The 21,587-nt window shown below is 38.1% G+C and overlaps 1 protein-coding gene across 2 annotated transcripts in view; it reads left to right on the forward strand.

Moving 5' to 3' along the window:
• The first annotated feature begins 486 nt into the window (after nt 1-486).
• The window catches only part of LOC126484064 (ankyrin repeat family A protein 2-like), a 48,794-nt gene continuing 27,693 nt past the window's right edge, over nt 487-21,587 (forward strand). Inside the window, exons 1-3 of one of the 2 annotated variants that reach the window (XM_050107426.1) lie at nt 487-1,027; nt 1,098-1,227; nt 1,674-1,897. In XM_050107426.1, coding sequence (XP_049963383.1) covers nt 845-1,027; nt 1,098-1,227; nt 1,674-1,897 — 537 coding nt within the window. In that variant the 5' untranslated portion in view covers nt 487-844. The remainder of the gene's footprint in view (nt 1,028-1,097; nt 1,228-1,673; nt 1,898-21,587) is intronic. The other variant, XM_050107425.1, reaches the window with a different exon arrangement.

Below are 21,587 nucleotides of genomic sequence, written 5' to 3' on the forward strand. Positions count from 1 at the left end.
AGCAGTACTACTTTTCACTGTTTTTAAATAATTATTTTTATTTTCACATTTTAATCTGTCTAATAAAAAGCAAAGAAAACCAGCAGTGTAATTTCGTGTAAATGGGACCAAACATCCAAGGTCTTATTTTAGAAACGATTGTAGTTTTGCATCCTTTAATCATGTCTTAATGTAGAATTTTTAGCTTTTTTACAGGAGAGCGGTATGTTGCCCCTCTGTCAGTCCATCCCAGCCCATATTAGACGAGGGTGATGAAATACCAATGAAAAATAAAAGTGGAATACCAGGTACCGCATTTACAAATGAATGAATGAGTTAGCCAACAAGCAACCGCCACTTTCCAAAGGAAGTCACTGCTTTATAATAAATATTTTGATGAATTAATCACGTTACAGTCAAATTAAGAAGACAACTCCCAAAGAGTTTCCTTTTTTCCGTAGTACACTGCGAAAGTATTCAATTATTCGCTGTAACTTAGCATACAATCTTTGCAAGTGTTATTGGTATAATGTAAACATGGGATGTTGACGTGTGACAGCATCCCTAGAGTTTGGATTCTGTATCGCAACAGCAGTCTGTTATTGTACGCTGCTGTTTGCGATGTAACCACGTTTAGTGCTAGAATAATACTGTGATGCTTGTGAATACAAAGAAAATAGTGTGGTACAAAATGCGAGCAACTCTCAAGAATAGGATTTGCGAAGATAAGATAATTCATGAAGAGGTTGTGACATATCAGCAGAATTAGGTCGTATTGCTACTTTGTACAGCATGTCAGTGCTTATTGGGAGACATTATTATCACTGAATGACATAAGTACAGAAATAACAGGAGTATTAGGGATATGGATGTGAGCCAAGAATTTTCAGAAAATCTCAGCCACAAAAAACAGAATGTAGGCTGTGAAGTAACAACGAAATCAGTAGACAGCGGAGATAGCTCAGTTAACCATGGTTCAACAAAAATGAGATGGTCTCCAAGATCTTGGCAAGATGGTACTCGTAAAAGTGCTTTCCAGCCGTACAAGGTATGTTTTAATTATAATGAAATATGTTCCATTATTGTTCAGTATAAGATATAGATATTGGTCTAATTAGCCCACTACAGTGCTGACAAACTTGCAACGAGGGAACATCCCGACTGAAACGCCAGTGACGGAACAAGTTGATCTCGGTTTTCATCACAGAGCAGGACTTGGAGAAATAAATGAAGCCGATGTACGACAAGGTATAACTGCACCCATAGTTTTTATAGAAATGCATATCATGACAAAAATATTAATGGTAGTTGTGTTGAAAATTAGTAAACGGTCGTGAATGAAAAAATTTCAAAGAGTAGAGCGTAGAAAGTAGTAACAGGCATTTCTCATTGCCAGATCTTTTGGGAGCAGAATTTTCAAAATATGTGTTCTTTGTCTATTGCATGTCTTGAAAATTACTTACATATCCATTGGAAGACGCTAAGTGGTACTCAACTGTGATTTTGCCAAAGTGTGATGCTGTTTGTGAACAAGTATTAGTAATTTACTTTGAATATAACCTTTTCATAGTCACATGTAGAAAAGGATACTTGCTTTGTGATAAATTCATGTTATGAAATAATTATCTGTGACTGGTAACATAGTAAGCTCAATGCACTCTCTGTATTATGCTAACGCACAATATTATTGACAGAAGCAGATGTGGATGCTGCAGATACTAATGGTCTAACAGCCCTGATGTGGGCAAGTTCTTATGGCCAAGTGCCAACTGTGCAGTTACTACTGCAGCATGGAGCAAGTGTCAATAAGCAAGGGCCTGAGGGTGAGACAGCACTGCTGTTGGCAGCAGCTGGTGGACATCATGATGTTGTGCGAATCCTGCTGACAGAAGGAGCATCTGTTAATCATGCTGATGATGTGAGTTTGATGGTTGACTTTATTTGAAATCTTTGTGCGTTTCTGTTACTTAATGGTACTGATTGCAGCATTGGGATAACTGCTGCGTTCATCAGTATTCATGTTTCAGTGACTATCAATTAAAACATTCCTGTGTATTTGCAATATCATCCTGATACTATATTACTAACTCTGCTAATTAAGGATTGTGAAGTAACTTAATTGTGAATTGAACTGTACATTAATGTATTATACATTTAAATTTATATCAGTTTACTGCGTATTATATAAGATTGTTCCAAGAGGAGCACATTCTCCTTTCAGCAGCTCATATACAAAATTTCATTTCATGTACAGTATCTTATTTTGTTCATTAAGCAGAGTAAACTGAGACAGCTGTGGCTATATTTCTGCATATAACAGTTATGTGGAGATCAAATTTTATAGTGCTCCCCCACCCCACCTCCCTAAAATCTAGGTTGTGGTAGCAGTCCGATCTGTTGTGTAACCAGAGATCAAAGTTAGGTTGGAAGGTGATGGTTTGGTTCTGATTTGATGAAGCCACTCAAAGTGAATGTGAAACAAAGATTGTTGGTACATATTTTCCTGTAGTGTAATCACATGTCTGTCTGTGCCGTATTTAATATGCTTTGTCATATTTAACACACTTTTGATGGTAAAAACTAAAACGAAGATAAATTCAGAAAACATATATTACACAATAGAATAGTCTCCAATGGGTATCATGGTGTATATTAGGTACATATCTCATACTTAATGTATGAGGGTCGTTTGAAAAGTTCTCGGAATCACCACGTGAGGTCAGTGCTAGCGCAACCAGTTGTTCAAGTGATATCCATTGGACTGTTGCCTGTAGACACATGCCACGTCAGAGTTCTTGGAACAGAGCAGTGACGGTGACGTGGCTGTGTTGTTGTTCCCGCATAGTGATTTGCGAAGGTGGAAAAAATCAAGATTCAAGCAGTGATTAGGTACTTTGTAAAGATAGGTATGAAAGCAAAGGACATTCATGCCAATTTCCAGAGTACACTGGGGGCCTCTGCTCCTTCGTATTCAGATGTTGTCGAGTGGACAAATGAATTTGGTCAGTAGAGCTCAGATGATGATCTGCAGAGTGGTCGGGTAAGATGTGTCATTACTCCAGAAATCATTGCAAAAGTGCACAAAATGGTCATGAGGATTGCTGATTCAAAGTGTGTGAAATTGCTCATGCTTGCCAGATGTCATCTGAAAGGGTGTATTACATTTTAACTGAGGAAGTAGAAATGAAAAAATTATCTGCAAGGTGGGTGCCAGGACTCTTGATGCTGGATCAAAAACGTGCTGTCGCCATGGCAAAATTACATGAACTAAGGTTTGGCCACACCTACCTTATTCACCTGATATGGCTCCGTCAGACTTCCATCTCTTGCCAAAACTGTAAATTTTTATTTGTGAATGAAGATTCACTTCAAACAAAGAATTGACAGCCGGAGTTGACAACTATTTTTCAGGCCTGGAGGAAACTCATTTTTGAGATGGGTCTTTAATTATGTCTCAGAGCGAAATACGGTATATTGGAGTAAGAGTAACTTATTGCTCCTTTCTTTATTGCAACCAAAAGTTAACACTGTAACTGTAACAATAAAACAAAACTCAATACAAGAGGCCCACTCTTGCCAACACTCCCAACTCCCACTCTTGTTTTATTGAGTTTGTTTTGACCTCATTGACGGAGCTTTCCTGTTTTGTATCAATTTGTCTATAGTTAAAGATTTTGTGAAGAAATCTGCCAATTGTTTATCAGAATAAACATAATAGACTACAATCTCATTATTTTCAATATGTTCATGTATATAATGGCTTTAATGTCAATGCGCTTGGTGTGTTTGTGATGTTCTGTACCTTTAGTCAGGTGAACAGCACTTTGATTGTCAACATGGAATTGACAGCCGGAGTTGACAACTATTTTTCAGGCCTGGAGGAAACTCATTTTTGAGATGGGTCTTTAATTATGTCTAACTTTAATTATGTCTAACTGAAAACTAAGTTCACTGAGAAAACCACACAATCAAACAACTTTAGGAGCAGAAACTGAAGCTGCTATGTATTCGGCATCTGTTGTTGATTTTCTGACACATTTCTGCCAACATGAACACCATGTCACAGGCGCACCTGCTAACAAGCTCACATAGCCTGTTGTTGCAGACGAGTGTCACAGTCATCAGCAAAGTTGACATCTGAGTAGACCACCAGTCCAGTAGAGCCAACTTTGTACCTTACGGTCAGGTGCCTGGTCCCCTATAGATACTTCATAATCCTTTTAACAGCATGCCAATGATCAAGACCTGGATTATGTAAAAATCCACTCACCATGCTCGCAGCAAACATGATGTCTGGCCATGAGACAGTTGCTGCAAACATTAAGCTGCCGACTGCCTGCTAATAAGGTTTGCTTCCCATCTCCTTTACCTCATGTTGGTCTGCAGGAGACTGCCCACTGCGCAACATGGTTCCAACATCAAAAGAAGTGGAGTTTGGTTTTGAATCATCCATGTTGATCTACTGAAGTAAACAAGATGTATCTTTGCTGACCTCTATAGATTTCTTTTGTAGAAGGGTTTTGTTCAATTTCAAATCCACAGAAGTATTTTCTATTGCCCACAGTAATTTCAAACATTGATCACTGTGCTGTCAAAACATTTTCCAGTATTTTTGGAGACTTACAAATAAGCAAGCTATCATCCATATATAGTGCCAGGTAAACATCAGTGTCATCTGTTAAAGCATGGAAAACACATTTTTCTACATTCAGTTGCACAAATCCAACCATTGTCAGAAACTACAAATTTTTGATTCCTACAATGTGAACATTATTTGAGCCTTCTACTACAAAACCTTTTGGTTGCTGAATGCAGTCTTAACATCAAACTGCCTAATTTCCATATCTTGTGAAGCTGCTATGGCTAATAAAACCCTGATTGAATCATATCGGACCACAGGAGAGAATGTATCTTCATAATCAATGCCTTTTCATTGTGAATTACCTTTTGCCATAATCTAGCTTTAAAGCGGTCAGTTTTTCCCTCAAAATTCTGCTTCATACGATAGACCCACTTACATCCAACTGCCTTGCAGTTGTGTGGTAATGGGACTAGATCCCAAGTTCTGATCTTCTTCGAGGATGTCGTTTACTCTTCCATTGCTTGTTTTCTCTTTGATGACTCTTTCAATGCCATTGCTTCTTTGAAAGTTTGAGGTTCAAAGATAAGTGCAGAACAAGCTGTATCTTGGTCCTGAAAACGAGCAGGTGCTCGCAGATTAGAGCGGTCTCTCAGATTCATCCTTTGATTTTCTTTAATTTGTTCACCAGTATCATCCTCTTCAGATTCCTCCCGAATATCTTTTTAATTTTCTTTCATTTTTTCACCATTATCATCCTCTTCAGATTTCTCCTGCACATCTTCTGCAGCATGGTCTCCCAGTATATCTCTGTTCTATGTTTAAGCTATAGGTTTGTTCTTCATTGAAAGAGAAATTGCAGGAGATTGTAATTTTTCTTTTTAATTAGAATTGTAGAGGCGATAATTGATACTATACCCATTATAGCCAACCATGATCAATTTCTTTGATTTACTATCCCATTTTGATCTCAATTTATCAGAAATGTGTATGTATGCTGCTGATCCAAACTTCCACATGTGTCCTAAAGAAGGAGTCGTAACATTGTCGTTTGCTTTACATGGTCGGCAATTTAAGATATATGCTGCACAGTTTACTGCGTCTGCCCACAGTTCGTGAGACAAGTCAGCACTTAATAACATAGTGCGTGCACACAGAAATTGACCTGTTTTCTTGTTCAATTTGGCCATTCTGCTGTGGTGTATAGGGCCTTGTTTTCTCATATATTATACCATTTTGCTTGAAATAATCTTCAAATTGCTTATTTATGAATTCAGTTCCATTGTCACTTCTTGGAACTTTGATTTTGTTTTCAGTTTGTCTTTCAATCAGTCTCTGAAATTCCAAAAATACAGGGAAAGTATCGTGCTCACTTTTAAGGAAATACATGAACCTGTATGAAGTGCAATTATCCTTGAAAACTGTGTTCAATTGTGCACCTCCAAGAAATCGTTTTCTCATCCATCCACTCAAATCTACACGAATAAATTCACCAGGAACTTGATCTTAATTCCAAGTTTGAATTAAAAGATTTTTTTTCATCTTGCCATACTGACATGGTTCACAATGAAGATTTTCAACTTTCTTCATATTGAAACCAGGTATTAAGTTCAGACCAGCCATATTCTTGAGACCACTAAAATGAATGTGCCCAAGTCTGTCATTCCAGATCATGGTGGAATTCAGGGAAGCAAGATTTGCCTGTAATACACCTGGACATTTAAACAACATGTGATAACACTGATTGTCCATCTTAATTCGTGCTGCAATTAGACCTGAACTGCGAACTGGTAGTCTGTTGTCATCGAAAATAACTTTCATTCCTCTTTTTGTGACTGATCCCACTGAAAATAAATTTTTCTTTAGCTTAGGAATCTATAAAATGTTTTCCAAAGTGTGAGGTTGCAGTTTGTGTTCAACTAATGACAATACTTCAGTTGATCCAATGCCTTCTGCTTTGATGATCAAGTTGTCTCGAATTTGATGAAACGAGTCATCCGATGAAATTGGCTTAAATGTGTTGAATCACTCTTTGTGTGACATCATATGTTTTGACACAGCACTGTCGGCTAATCAAATGTTTTCATAACCTGGAGCAAAAACATACACATGCTCTGCACTCAAAGCTTGCTGCTCAGACATATCAGTTTTCATATTAAGTTTTGCTAAAAGTTTCTGTACTCAGATTTGAAATGTCCCTTGTTAGGCATACTGTTGCTACTGGTATTTGAAATGAACTTGCGTGTTTTGTCCACATTAACTGCTGTGAAATCTGTTGGGTTTTCATCTCATTGTAAAAGTTTTTGTATTGATCTTCAGCACACAAGTCCCAGGCAGTTGAAAAACATTCAGAGAACATATATTACACAATAGACAAGCCTCCAGTGGGTATCCTGGTGCATATTAGGTACATATATCATACTTAATTTGATAAAAATCTAAGGAAGGACCATTTTATAACTATTGCCGAGATTTTTAATAGCTTAAAGGCCTACTTATTAGTAGGTAGCTGCCCTAAACTTTACAAGGGACACAAGTACAGTGGTACTTATCAAATATTGGCAACATGTCAGGTCAAGGGAAGTGCTCGATGCCACTTATCTGCTTTGACCCGCGACGTGAGTATGCTGTGCTGCGTGACGTTTTGGAAGAGTGTGCTGTATCACCAGTGAGTTAATTTATTGTTTGGTGGGTTTATGCATTCATTTTTGCATTAGATATGATTAGTGTGGATTTTTTCCTATCCAAAATGTAAAGGAGTTTTGTTTATTGTTAGCCATGGGGAAGATGGAAAAATTTAGTGTCCACTCCACACTGGTCAATGGTATGACGATGACCGTAAGGTTTTTGCAAGGGTTTGGCTTGATTGCAGACTTCATGAGGTGTCATGTGGGTAATGAGATTATGAAGTTGACTATGGCTCCGGCTTCTCACATCAGTGTCCTGTACATGTGGCGTTGTCACTGTGACAATGTTTGGCAAGCTATACTACGAGGGACCTGTTTCGAGAAATCTAAGTTGGCCAACAGAGAGATTGCTTTACTTACATATTACTTTTGTTAGTGTTTACATTTTTGTGCACATAAGACAGGAATGAGTGTTTGAGATGGGTTGCATTGGTTTTCTTTCTGTAGGGAAGTGTATACTGGTTGTGCGAAGTGTAGGATGTGTGTAGCGAGGGACAATGTAGGTGTAGTCACTGGTGGCTTATTTGACAAGTAATTTTTGTTTTGTTTGGATGTTAGTGCATTATTTATAGTTGTTTCAGTGTCAAAGTTTTTTGTTTGCATTTCAGTTGGTCAAGTGGATTTTTGTGTGTGTGTGTGTGTGTGTGTGTGTGTGTGTGTGCGGGGGGGGGGGGGGGGGGTTCAATTTGTGTGTGGGGTTTTGGTATTGTTAGCTTCATTAGAGCTATGTAGGTTATGTGAAAATTGTGACATTGGAATTTTTGAGTTGTGTTTGGGTTCTAGGCATCCGTGGCTTTGTTTGAGCTATATAGGTCAAGAGAAATTTGCTAATCAATGTTTTAGAGTTGTGTATATTGGTTTTTTGGTACTTAGAGCTATTTTTGAGCTATGTTAGTAAAGTGAAATGTATGATTCCTGTAGTTTTTATGTTTGTAGCATTAGGCTGAATGTTGGGAATTTTTCGTGTTTAGTTGTATAATACTTGTTTTGGGGTGGTCTTGTTTTTCTTATTGTTGTATATTTAGCTTGTCCCTGTCTTAAACCCCTTACTGCCAGTGGTTGTCCCATTAGTTTCATTTTATTGCTGGAGTGAAATATTCTCGTGCTGTTTTTAATTTTGTTCACGTATATATGTAGTGACATTATGGTTGCCATATTGTGTATGCTGGAAGTAGGTGTGCCCACCATCTTGATGGCGTCATGGATCAAAGCAGCTGGGTGGAATCACACACTTCTGTAACACCAACATGTCATCCTGTGAAACTAGAGGCAACATATCGGATGATGTTATGGGGAGCATTTCGGAATCTCAAAGGATGAAAAGTACTAATATATTATTTCCGGTGTGAAATGATGATGTGGTTTTATATTTCAGTTGTGGATGCCATGGGCATGTTTTGTTTGCATGTCTGCTTTGTGTATGTGCCATAGCTGTCATTTGGTTTATTTATTTTTTGTATTCGATTAGTTATGCATATTACTTTTGTATGAAGGCTGCTGATCTACAAAATTTGTTTAGAAGAGTTGTTGTAGAGTCCTTTCTTAGCAATATTGTGGTGTTTCCCATGCTGGTTCACATTCCTTCCAGAGAAACATTTTAATGAATGCTGTTTTTCTGGAGAGGCTATGCAGCGACAAAAAAGAATGGGTAGGTTATTTAAACGACAGACTTATTGGGGAAAAGATGAGATGTGTAAAATGTGGTAATTAATTGTGTTAATTGTTTTTCATGCTTGTCTGGGTTTCTTTTTGTAGGAGGGTTTGTAGTGCCATGATTAGTAGAAGGAACAAAATTGGATTGAAGCTCAGAAGGGTAATGGTAGCAGTTGAAGATTCTTGCTTTGGGGGAATTTAATATCATGTAGGAAAGCTTTTGGTCTGTGTTTGGGTCTTTGGTACTGTTTGCTTAGACAGAAAAGGTATGCTACTCAGCCACTTGTGGATGGGTTGGAGGATCTAAATTATTGTCATTTTTTTGTTAGTCAGACTTGACTGGATTATCCTCCAGAAACACATGAAATACGTTAGTGTAGACTGGAAGGACAGAAGACTGGTAAAGGAATCATATACAAGACGTAACGTTAGTGTAAAGATTTATGATAAGGAAATTTACAATACAGGTATTAGACAAGGGTGTTGTTTGATGCTAATACTTTTCATTATTAATGCAGAGAAACTAACAGACAAAGTATTGGAAAAAGCAAGGGACATAATTGTAGGAGAAGAAAAACTAAAGACAGTTTAGTATACAGATTGAAAGGCAATATATGAGGAGGACTGGAGTCGAAATGAAAGTGAAGATTATTTGCTTTTAGAATGTGTTTCATCTTTCCCAGTTTTCGAAAACCAACAACTGTGTAATATTTTTTTTAGATTTGAACACCTGTAAATTACACAATGGATTTTTGCCCAAATTTTCATAGGCAAATAAGCAGATGGGATATCAGATGTACCAGCGTGAGGCCTAATTTTGTGAAAAAGTATTTGCTTTCTTGAAGGTAATCCAGGCAATTAAGGAAAACATAACTGGTGATTTTAGGCAAAATTATACTATTGATTTTTGTCCCAATTTTCATAGCCAAATGAACAAATGGGCTATCAAATTTACCATGATGAGACCTAGTTTTGCAAAAAAGAGTTTAATTGCTTGAAAGTAGTCATGTAATTACAAAAATTAATTAGCGACTTGAGAGAAAATTTTGGCTTGAAACTGCATAGCCAGATGAAGAGTGGGAAATGGACAAATGAGGTATTTTATTCCTGATGACAATGGTGGAGATAGCCGTTGAAAGATTGAGTGTATTATTCTGAACTAGCTGTACCCTGCCATGCTTTGCTGTGGGTCAGTTTGCTTAAATGGAAAGGAAAGAAAAAAAAAGAGAAAGCATGTGTTTCTAATATGTATGGTAATCGGATATATGTCCTAATCTCCTTCTCTCTGCCCTGCCTCTGTCCATCTCTCCCTCCTCTTTTCTTTATCCATCTACTCCTACCCCGCTCACATCCACCACCCCCAATTTTTCAGTCCATTACCTCCTCCCCCCCCCCCCCCATTTTCTGTCCATCTTTCCCTCCCCCTCTTTCTCTCCATCTTCTCCTGCCCCCTCTCTCTGTCCATCTCCTCCTTCCAATTTCCTATGTCTATTTTCTCCCATCCCTCTCTCCATCTCCTCTTACCCACTCTCCATGACCTTGAGCCTTGTGTGTTGTTCTTGCAAATTCAGATTCCGTAGTAGTGTTGTACACAGAAGTGCCAAAGAAACTGGCATAGGCATGCCTATTCAAATGCAGAGGTATGTAAACAGGCAGAATATGGCACTGCGGTCGGCAACACCTATATAAGACGGTAAGTGTGTGGCGCATTTGTTAGATAGTTGGCACATGAGCGATGAAACACAGCCTCTCTGAGGTAGTGATGAAGTGCGGATGTTCCCATATGACCATTTCACAAATGTACCGTGAATATCAGGAATTCGGTAAAACATCAAATCTCCAACACCGCTGCAGTCGGAAAAAGATCCTGGAAGAAGAGGGCAAATGATAACTGGAGAGAATTGTTCAGTGTGACAGAAGTGCAACCCTTCTGCAAATTGCTGCAGATTTCAATGCTGGGCCATCAAGTGTTGGCCTGTGAACCATTCAATAAAACATCACTGATATCGGCTTTTGGAGCCGAAGGCCCACTCATGTACCCTTTATGACTGTACGACATAAAGCTTTACACCTTGCCTGGGCGTGTCAACAGTGGCATTGGGCTGTTGATGACTAGAAACCTGTTACCCTGGTTGGAGGAGTCTCCTTTCAGATTGTATTGAGCAAATGGCCGTTAATGGGTATGGAGACAACCTCGTGAATCCATGAACCCTGCATGTCAGCAGGGAACATTTCAAGCTGGTGGAGGCTCTGTAATGTGGGGTGTGTGCAGTTGGAGTGATATGGGACCCCCTGATACGTCTAGATACAACTTTGACAGATGACATGTACGTAAGTGTCCTGTCTGATCGTCTGCATCCATTCACATCCATTGCGCATTCCGACGGACTTGGGCAATTCCAGCAGGACAATGCGACACTCCACATGTCCAGAATTGCTACAGAGTTGCTCCAGGAACTCACTTCTGAGTTTAAACACTTCCATTGGCCACCAAACTCCCCAGACATGAACATTATTGATCACATCTGGGATGCCTTGCAACGTGCTGTTTAGGAGAGATCTCCAGCTCCTTGTACTCTTACAGGTTTATAGACAGCCCTGTAGGATTCAGGTGTCAGTTCTCTCCAGCACTACTTGAGACATAAGTTGAGTCCATGCCACAATGTGTTGTGACACTTCCACATGCTCGCGGGGGCCCTACACAATATTAGGCAGGTGTACCAGTTTCTTTGGCTCTTCAGTGTACATAAAAATATATAGTCTGTGTGTGTTTAAATGTGTTTTACTGTAAAATGTTAAAATTTGAAATAAATCAAAAAGATAGATTTTGAGAATTTTGTTTTCCCTTTACATGTAACGCATGTGCCCCCTCCCTCCTCCCCCTCACACACACATATATATTTTAAAGGGTTAGGTACCTAAAAACACGCCCTTATTAGAATCCAATATTGTGTCAAAATTTCAAAGCAATTGGCCGAGAACTTTTGGAGGTACACAATATTGAACGAAAAAACATTTACATTTTTATTCCATTAAGTTTCAGGATTGCAGCTGTGTAAAGTCAACTTCCTGCCCAATATTTTGACTGACAACCATTAAGCCGTCTTCAGGTGATTATTTTTCACTGTCACTACCTTTATACCAAAAATAGGTACAAAGATGCATGTGCAATGGTAGCTGCTATATGAGTGACCACTGTTGGAGTTTTGTGCTCTCTTTGAATACTGCTCCATCTATGGTGCATGGGTGCATGCATAATGTGATACTAAATGAGCGGTCTCTGTCAGAATGCGCACTTGTGGTGTTGAAATTCAAATGTCAAAATTAAGAAAATTAAATGTCACTGTACATGTCATCAGTCATAAAATTTTTTCTTTTGTGAAGAAATTAAAGAAGTCACTGGGTATCACACCTTATCCAGTGGAAAGCTGCCATCATGATCGATAAGATCTTGCTCTAAATGTATTTCCACCGATTTGTTAATAATCAAATCCCAGAAGATTTCCGTAGAGGCCAAGAGTTCCATGGTAGAGTAATTCATGGAATGTCCTATGGAGATACAATGCTCCTCTATGGCTGACTTACTGGGCTGAGAAAGGTGAATGTGGCGATCACGTTCTATGCATCTTCCTGCATGTCATCTGACCAGTGCGGAAGAACGGTGAAAAATAGCTGTCATGCTTTTTGCACCATCTGAATTCTATCCACGAGAATATTGGATTTATGATGGAAGTGCAGGAGGATTGTTGCCATTTCAGGACATTTTGGTCGTCTGGAAAGTGGCTAGATCATTGGGACATTCTGTCTACCATAAGTGCACACTTGCAGATGTGTATTTGCGAGCGTGTAGCTGCCACCACCCGTTACAAACTATGGACGTCCTCTGAATGTTGGTGCATGGGCATATGTTGTGTCTGATGAGACAGCCTTGCAAATGAGCTGGAACATCTACAATCAGTGTTCAAAGATAATCAGATCATATCAGCACATCTTTAAGGAAGAAGAAACATGACCACCCACTAGAGCAAGAGGAGAAGGAATGGTTCAAGTCCGAGACATTTCTGCCTTTTGTTGGAATTGAGCATAATCTTTAGAAAACATCATTTCAAAGTAATCTTTTGCCCGCCTACTAAGACTTGCACTCTCCTCGGTTCAGCAAAGGCGGTGTGGTATTGGAGAAGGCTGGAATCTACAAAATACCTTGTCAGTGTGGCAAAGCGTACATTGATCAGACGTTGCACACAGCGCATGAAAGATACATTGAACATGATTGCCACACTCGCCTTTCACAGGCCAGTAAGTTAGCCATAATGGAACACCGTATCTCCTCAGCACATTCCATAGATTACTCTGCCATGGAAATATTGGCCTCACGGAGGTCCGTCTGGAATTTGATTATTAAGAAATCAGGGGAAATATGTTTAACACAAGATCTTATTAATCATGACAGCGGCCTTCAGCTGGACAAGGCGTGAGACCCAGTGATTTATTTAATTTCTTCAAAAAGAAAACATTTTATGACTGATGGCATTCCTAGTGACATTTAATTTTATTAATTTTGACATACTAAATTTTAACTCTGCGATTGCACATCGCTATAGAGAGCAGTATAGTACCACATCACGCATCGCCTGCGTGCCATAGATGGAGCAGTATTTGAAGAGAGCATGATTCGACAGAGTTCGCTCATGTAGCAGCTGCCTTTGCGAAAATGTTTTTGTTCCTATTTTTGGAATAAAGTCAGTGATGTCGACTAGCAACCTCTCCAGTGCAAATCACTCACCTGACGGTGGCCGAACGATTGTCAGCCAAAATACCCATGACACAGCTTGTAAATGAAGAAGAGCTTATTCAAACATGCCGTTGTGAAATACTCTGGGGGTCACAAATGAAGTATCAAACTGATTAGTGTGAGGTCTAGTTGTGCAAAAAAAGTGATTCATTGAAACTTCCTGTCAGATTAAAACTGTGTGCTGAACTTGGACTTCGTCAAACCTGATTCGAACTGGTACTAGGACCTTACTGATTGCAGGCAAAAGTCATGCTTATGAAGGGATCTTGGAATATTTTGGCATAATAAATAAAAATATTCTTGTGGTTATGATGATTTTTAATATACATTTTTTTTGCATTTTTATGCACACATAGCATCTACTACACACATTGTTGATGCATGAGTAAAAATTACATGCCATTTTTATGTGAGATCTTAAATATAAGTGCTCTCAAGTGAGATTGAAATGATATATATAGGGAAACATTCCACGTGGGAGAAATATATCTAAAACAAAGATGATGTGACTTACCAAACGATAGACACACAAACAAACACATAGCCTTTACAAATGTCTGCTTGTGTCTGTGTATGTGTGGAGATATGTGTGTGTGTGTGTGTGTGTGTGTGTGTGTGTGTGTGTGTGTGTGTGTGTGTGTGTGCGCGCGTGCGAGTGTATACCTGTCCTTTTTTCCCCCTAAGGTAAGTATTTCCACTCCTGGGATTGGGATGACTCCTTACCCTCTCCCTTAAAACCCACATCCTTTCGTCTTTCCCTCTCCTTCCCTCTTTCCTGATGAAGCAACGGTTGGTTGCAAAAGCTTGAATTTTGTGTGTGTGTTTGTGTGTCTATCAAAATGCCAACGCTTTCACTTGGTAAGTTACATCATCTCTGTTTTTAGATATATTTTTCCCACGTGGAATGTTTCCCTCTATTTTCTCCCGACATTGCTCTCCTGTTACAAAGATAATATTAAAAGCCTATCTTTGCCATCTTCTGTGGCAATGTACAAATTTCTTATTACTAATGAGTAAAAGAAGACATTCATACAAACTAATAATGAGAAAAGATGAAAAAGAGATAGGATATTGGGTGCTAGTTGTTTAGGTGTTACACAACTGCCCCCACTGTACACTGTGACATTATGTGGAGGTGGACAGTGTTAGGCAGCATCATATGATTAATTGGTTGCTATCTATTACTGTTGTGGGTGGTGGGAGGATCAAAGCCCTTTATTTCTCAGTCTTTTGGATAGACTTATGTCATGTTAAGTGGAGATGTCAGCTTTACCCTATTATATCTACATATACGTATACAAATAATTGAAAGCAAAACAGATTATAAAAATGTGGTACAAATATCAAATACTGCGCGTATTCAACAACACTTGATACAGTCAAGTCTCTTTCATCATTGTGCCCACATGCGCAGTAGGTAGTTGGCGGCCTGGCACTGGGTCTTTAACGGTTGTGTCCTTGCTGAATACCTTTAACTCATGCATGTCCATTTCATGTGGAGTGAGACAGCAAAGTCGTTTTGTATTGCACTTTGGATTCCACCGCAAATATTTGTTCGTTTCTTGGAAATTGTGTGCGTGCTTGTGGTAATTTCGATGCTATGACAGAAGACCTCCAATTTTACGGTCCGAGACCCATTTTTTACCCGTCATAACGTGCTTATTCAGCAGAGAGGAAATTCATCAATCAGCACCAACCGATAAGGTAAGTTCCTTATAAAACACTTCTCCATTTATTCAGAGTTGAATGTAGTTTAGTAAAAATTTTTGTAGGTTTGCACAAGTGTACTAAGCATCAAAACACTTCATTTTTTTTTTTTTTTTTTTTTTTTTTTTAAATCAGTTTTACACAGGTTACTTGCCTAGTTTTCATCCAACTCTATTAATCACTTATTTTGCTTAAAGTATCTGCTTTTGTATGCTGTTACTGTTTAAACAAATTGTTATTTATGTAGTTACAATTTTAGTACATTCATGTATTTCATATTATTACTGACATTTCACTCACACTTACTTGATATTGAGTTTCATTTTGGGAATAGTTAAAACTCTACATTAGATTTGATTATTTTCATAAACAGTCATAACAGTTTAGTTTGTAAATAATAGATTCATTTACATTCATATTATAGAATAAACATGTGTAACCTCAGTTACATCTATCGTCCTTATATACATATAGTACATCCATATGTTTACCACAAATCCTTACATATAAAACATAATACATAATTCCTTTCACATTATTCATGGGAGCTTGTTATTTATTTATGAAGCAGGTGGAAAAGCATCGGCATCTACTTCAAATACACTATGCACTGCTTGTCTAACTATGCTTAGCATCGCCTCTAGGAATGAAGGAAGGAATCTATTTGACTACAAGCCCATCTGATTACTAAGGAAAGGATGTATAACTCACATATTGTGTTACAAGAAGACTCTCAATCAGCATTGTTCATGGTACAAGCTTGTTATGTTCGTACTACATGAAATAGACATTGTTTACTCCAGACGACATGTAACTTCAGTATTCATGACATGCTTTTAATTGGCATGAAGGTTGTTGTCATTCGACGTGTAGAAATTGCGGGAGTTATTCCTTCTCTTCGACATGATGAATAATTTTTGGTCACTAGGCTTACATACTACTTAATCTAACTTTAACTAACTTACGCTAAGGACAACTTTGCAAAGATTTCACTACGGAAGACACCGTCGTTATAGTTGGTGGGCCAGGTGATAGTATTGACAGAGTTCCAGGGTACAGTATAGAGTGTGACCTGGCAAAGATTGCATCAGCATCGAAGCATGCTGTTTGTGAGTTTGTATCTGTTCTTGATCGCCATGACCGACCTCATTTGAACTCTTTTTTTATTTTTTATTTATTTATTTATTGTTGCGTGGGACCACATTTAGGAGAAGTCTCCATGGTCATGGAATGAGTCAATACATGAAATTATAACACGATTGTAGAAACAGATAAAATGACATATAAGAAACATATTCAGGCGACAAGTCGTTAGTTTAAATAAAGAAAATCAAGAATGTAACACTGGAATTTGCTTAATTTTTTAGCTCTTCCAGGAGCTCCTCGACAGAATAGAAGGAGTGAGCCATGAGGAAACTCTTCAGTTTAGACTTAAAAGTGTTTGGGCTACTGCTAAGATTTTTGAGTTCTTGTGGTAGCATATTGAAAATGGATGCAGCAGAATACTGCACTCCTTTCTGCACAAGAGTCAAGGAAGTGCATTCCACATGCAGATTTGATTTCTGCCTAGTATTAACTGAGTGAAAGCTGCTAACTCTTGGGAATAAGCTAACATTGCTAACAACAAACGACATTAAAGAAAATACATACTGTGAGGGCAATGTCAAAATTCCCAGACTATTGAATAGGGGTCGACAAGAGGTTTTTGAACTTACACCATACATAGCTCGAACAGCCCGTTTTTGAGCCAAAAATACCCTTTTTGAATCAGAAGAATTACCCCAAAAAATAATACCATATGACATAAGCGTATGAAAATATGCGAAGTATACTACTTTTCGTGTTGAAATGTCACTTATTTCAGATACTGTTCTAATGGTAAATAAAGCGGCATTTAGTTTCTGAACAAGATCCTGAACATGGACTTTCCACAACAGCTTACTATCTATCCGTACGCCTAGGAACTTGAACTGTTCCGTCTCGCTTATAACATGCCCATTCTGTCTGATTAAAATGTCAGTTCTTGTTGAATTGTGGGTTAGAAACTGTAAAAACTGAGTCTTACTGTGATTTAGGATCAAATTATTTTCCACAAGCCACGAACTTATATCATGAACTACATTATTTGATAATGTTTCAATATTACACACAAGATCCTTCACTACCAAGGTGGTGTCATCAGCAAACAGAAATATTTTTGAATCACCTGTAATACTAGAAGGCATATCATTTACATAAATAAGAAACAGCAGTGGCCCCAGCACCGACCCTTGGGGAACGCCCCATTTAACAGTGCCCCATTGGGACTGAACATCATTACCACTCTCATTATTGCGGAGGATTACCTTCTGCTTTCTGTTCTTAAAGTAGGAGGCGAACCAATTGTAAGCTACTCCCCTTACTCCATAATGTTCCAACTTCTGCAGTAATATTTTGTGGTCAACACAGTCAAAAGCCTTTGTTAAATCAAAGAAAACACCTAACGTTCGCAACCTTTTATTTAATCCGTCCAAAACCTCACAGAGAAAAGAGACTATAGCATTTTCAGTTGTTAAGCCATTTCTAAAACCAAACTGTACATTTGACAGCAAATTATGTGAATTTAAATGCTGCAGTAACCTTGTATATACAACCCTCTCGATAACTTTAGCAAACACCGATGGCATAGAAATAGGTCTATAATTGTCAACATTATCCCTGTCTCCCTTTTTATAAAGTGGCTTCACTACCGAGTACTTTAATCGGTCAGGAAACCGACCACTCCTAAAGGAGAAGTTACAGATATGGCTAAGTACTGAGCTAACATACGTGGAACAATACTTCAGTATTCTGCTAGATACCCCGTCATATCCATGAGAGTTCTTGGTCTTTAGTGATTTAATTATTAACTCAATCTCCCTCTTGTCAGTATCATGGAGGAGCATTTCAGGTAACAGTCTCGGAACACTTTTTTCTAAGAGCGCTATATGATTCCCTGTTGGGACTAGGTTTCTATTTAGTTCACCTGCTATATTCAGAAAGTGATTATTAAGTACTGTACATATATGTGACTTATCAGTAACACGGACATCCCCACTACGCACTGATTCTATATTCTCGACCTGTCTCTGCAGACCAGCCACTTCCTTTACGACTGACCATGTGGTTTTAATTTTATCCTGAGACTTAGCTATTCTATCTGCATACCACATACTTTTTGCCTTCCTAATAATTTTTTTAAGCACCTTACAATACTGTTTGTAATGGGCTGCTGTATTTAGATTTTGACTGTTTCTAACGTTTTGATATAATTGCCACTTTGTTCTACAAGATATTCTTATCCCTTTAGTCACCCACCCAGGCTGCCTGTTTGTGCTAGTACCCTGTTTTGAACGTTCTAACGGAAAACAACTTTCAAAGAGCACGAGAAAAGTCTTGAGGAAAGCATTATATTTATCGTCTACTGTATCAGCACTATAAACATCTTGCCACTCTTGTTCCTTGATAAGGTTTACAAAAGTCTGTACAGCAACTGAATCAGCTTTCCTAAAAAGTTGGTAACTATATTTAACATGTGTTGCAGCACAAAAATCTTTTAGACTTAAAATTTGTGCATCATGATCTGAAAGGCCATTCACCTTTTTGCTAACAGAATGCCCTTCTAATAATGACGAATGAACAAAAATATTGTCTATGGTTGTTCTACTGTTCTCTTGCACTCTCGTTGGAAAGAATACGGTTTGCATAAGATTATATGAATTAAGGAGGTCTACCAGTATCCTTTTCCTTGCACAATCACTTATACAATTAATATTGAAGTCACCACATATAACTAACTTTTTGTATTTCCTATAAAGTGAACCAAGAACCTCCTCTAGCTTTAGCAAAAATGTTGTGAAATCGGAGTCTGGGGATCTATAACTAACAACAGTAAGAAGTTTAGCTCCACTAAATTTAACCACACCTGCACAACATTCAAACACCTTTTCAGTGCAGTACTTTGAAACATCAATTGACTCAAATGGGATACCGTTTTTCACATACATGGCTACTCCCCACACCGCAAAGAGCTCCTAGAAAAGCTGCCAGCCAACCTGTATCCTGGTAAAGGAAGCCTCTGAATTATCTCCTTATTTAAGAAGTGTTCAGATATACCAATAATTTCAGAGTCAACATCTATAAGCAGTTCACTAACTTTATCTCTAATACCTTGTATATTTTGATGAAATATACTAATTCCCTCATTAATCGGATACCCAAGCTTTGTAGAAAGTGGCTTCTTTCTTAGAGAGACTTCCCTTAAGCAGGAATACCTATCAGCTGACTTCAATCTAAAAAAGGTACAGCTCTAACACCCACAACTACCGGAATTTTCCCATGAGTGATCCCACCACCCCCACCTATGCTGTCAAGAGAGTTAATTTGGAATTGGAACGGCTGCTTATGTCGGGTGCAGGGTTACGAATTGGTGTGGTTCCTGTTGGTGCTCTCAATAGGTGGGATTATATCACCTCAACAGGAAAGGGGAGGGTAAACTGGCTGGGAAAATAGCAGGAAAGTTAAAGGGGGCAGGCAATGTCACGAGTGATAAAATACGAGTGGTTATAGGGTTCAGAAAAGACCCTTTTTTAGAGTAGGGAGGACAGAAAGAAACCAAATTTTAAGAGAGGTTATGACTGAGACAAACCTTCAGTTTGAGAAAGAAACCATAAAACATAACTCTAGCTTATTACATCAGCATAAACAGCTATTGGTTAAGAATTTTCAACAATCAGCAGATTTTTTTCAGCTGTACCCAATTTTAACTCAGTCAGTGTGAAATGTCAGCTATCTTGATTGCATTAAAATATTCAAGAACTGAGAAATAAAATTAATGAATTAATTATCTACAGAGATGAATTAAAGTCCTCAAACCGAGCTGACATAATCTACCTCTCTGAACATCATGTGACCAATGGTATAGAACTTTTAAGTGTTACAGGGCTTAGGTTAGCATCTCACTTTTGTAGAGCAGAAGTGGAGAAAGGAGGAGTTGCCACATTCATCAGGAACAGTCATAAACTTAAGAACATGGACGTTAATAAATTTTGCTTAGAACAGCATATGGAAGCATGTGCAACAGAAGTAGAATTTCACAAAAAATCCTTCATAATATTAAGTGTATTGGAGCACCTGCAGGTAACTTTAATCTGTTCATAAACCACCTTGAAGCTGTACTGTCCCATTTAACAACTAAAAACAAAGAAATAGTGGTTGCTGGTGATTTCAATGTAGATTTCCTTAAAGACTCTCCCAATAAGAACTTATTTGAGTTAGTAACACTGTCATTCAACTTAATTCCCACTGTAAAGTTCCCCACTAGGGTAGCCAATTGCTCACAAACAGCTATTGATAATATCTTTATAGAAAAGTCCAATGAACAAAATTATATTACAAAACCAATAGTCAATGGCCTCTCAGACCATGATGTGCAGTTCCTTCTGTTAAATGTTAATACTGAACAGGACATAAAATCTGTTAAATCTGAGCTCAAGAGGGTAATCAATAAGCCAAAAATTGATTATTTTAGGACACTCCTCAGAGACATTCACTGGACTGATGTTTACAGTGTTCATGGCATGAAAGAAAAATATAACACTTTTGCTAATAAAGTGCTTACCTTATTTGAACACTGTTTTCCCCCAAAACTAACCAAGGTTAGAGCAAAGTATACAAAGAAGTCTTGGATTACTCAAGGAATAGGGGTATCTTGTAAAACAAAAAGAAAAATGTATCTGTCAATCCGAAACAGTTCTGATGTTGATGCTATAGCACATTACAAGAAATACTGCAAAATATTAAAGACTGTAACACGAACATCAAAGCAAATATATTAAAAGGAAAAGATAGTCATATCAGATAGCAAAATAAAGACAATATGGGATATAGTGAAGGAGGAGACCAGTAGAACCATACATGAAGAGGGACAAATAGCATTAAGACTAAATGATACGTTGGTGACAGATGTGTATTGTGCTGCAGAACTTTTCAACAAACATTTTATAACTGTCACTGAAAAGATGGGGTTGTCAGGTTCTGTAGATGCTGCCATGGAATACCTCAGGCCAGACATTTCAAGTAACTTCCATAATATGAATTTGACCCTCACTACCCCAGCAGAAATAATGTCCATTATAAAATCTTTAAAATCAAAAACATCTAGTGGATGTGA

This window comes from Schistocerca serialis, chromosome 6 (genome assembly GCF_023864345.2).
Source record: "Schistocerca serialis cubense isolate TAMUIC-IGC-003099 chromosome 6, iqSchSeri2.2, whole genome shotgun sequence".
Lineage (NCBI taxonomy): Eukaryota > Metazoa > Arthropoda > Insecta > Orthoptera > Acrididae > Schistocerca > Schistocerca serialis.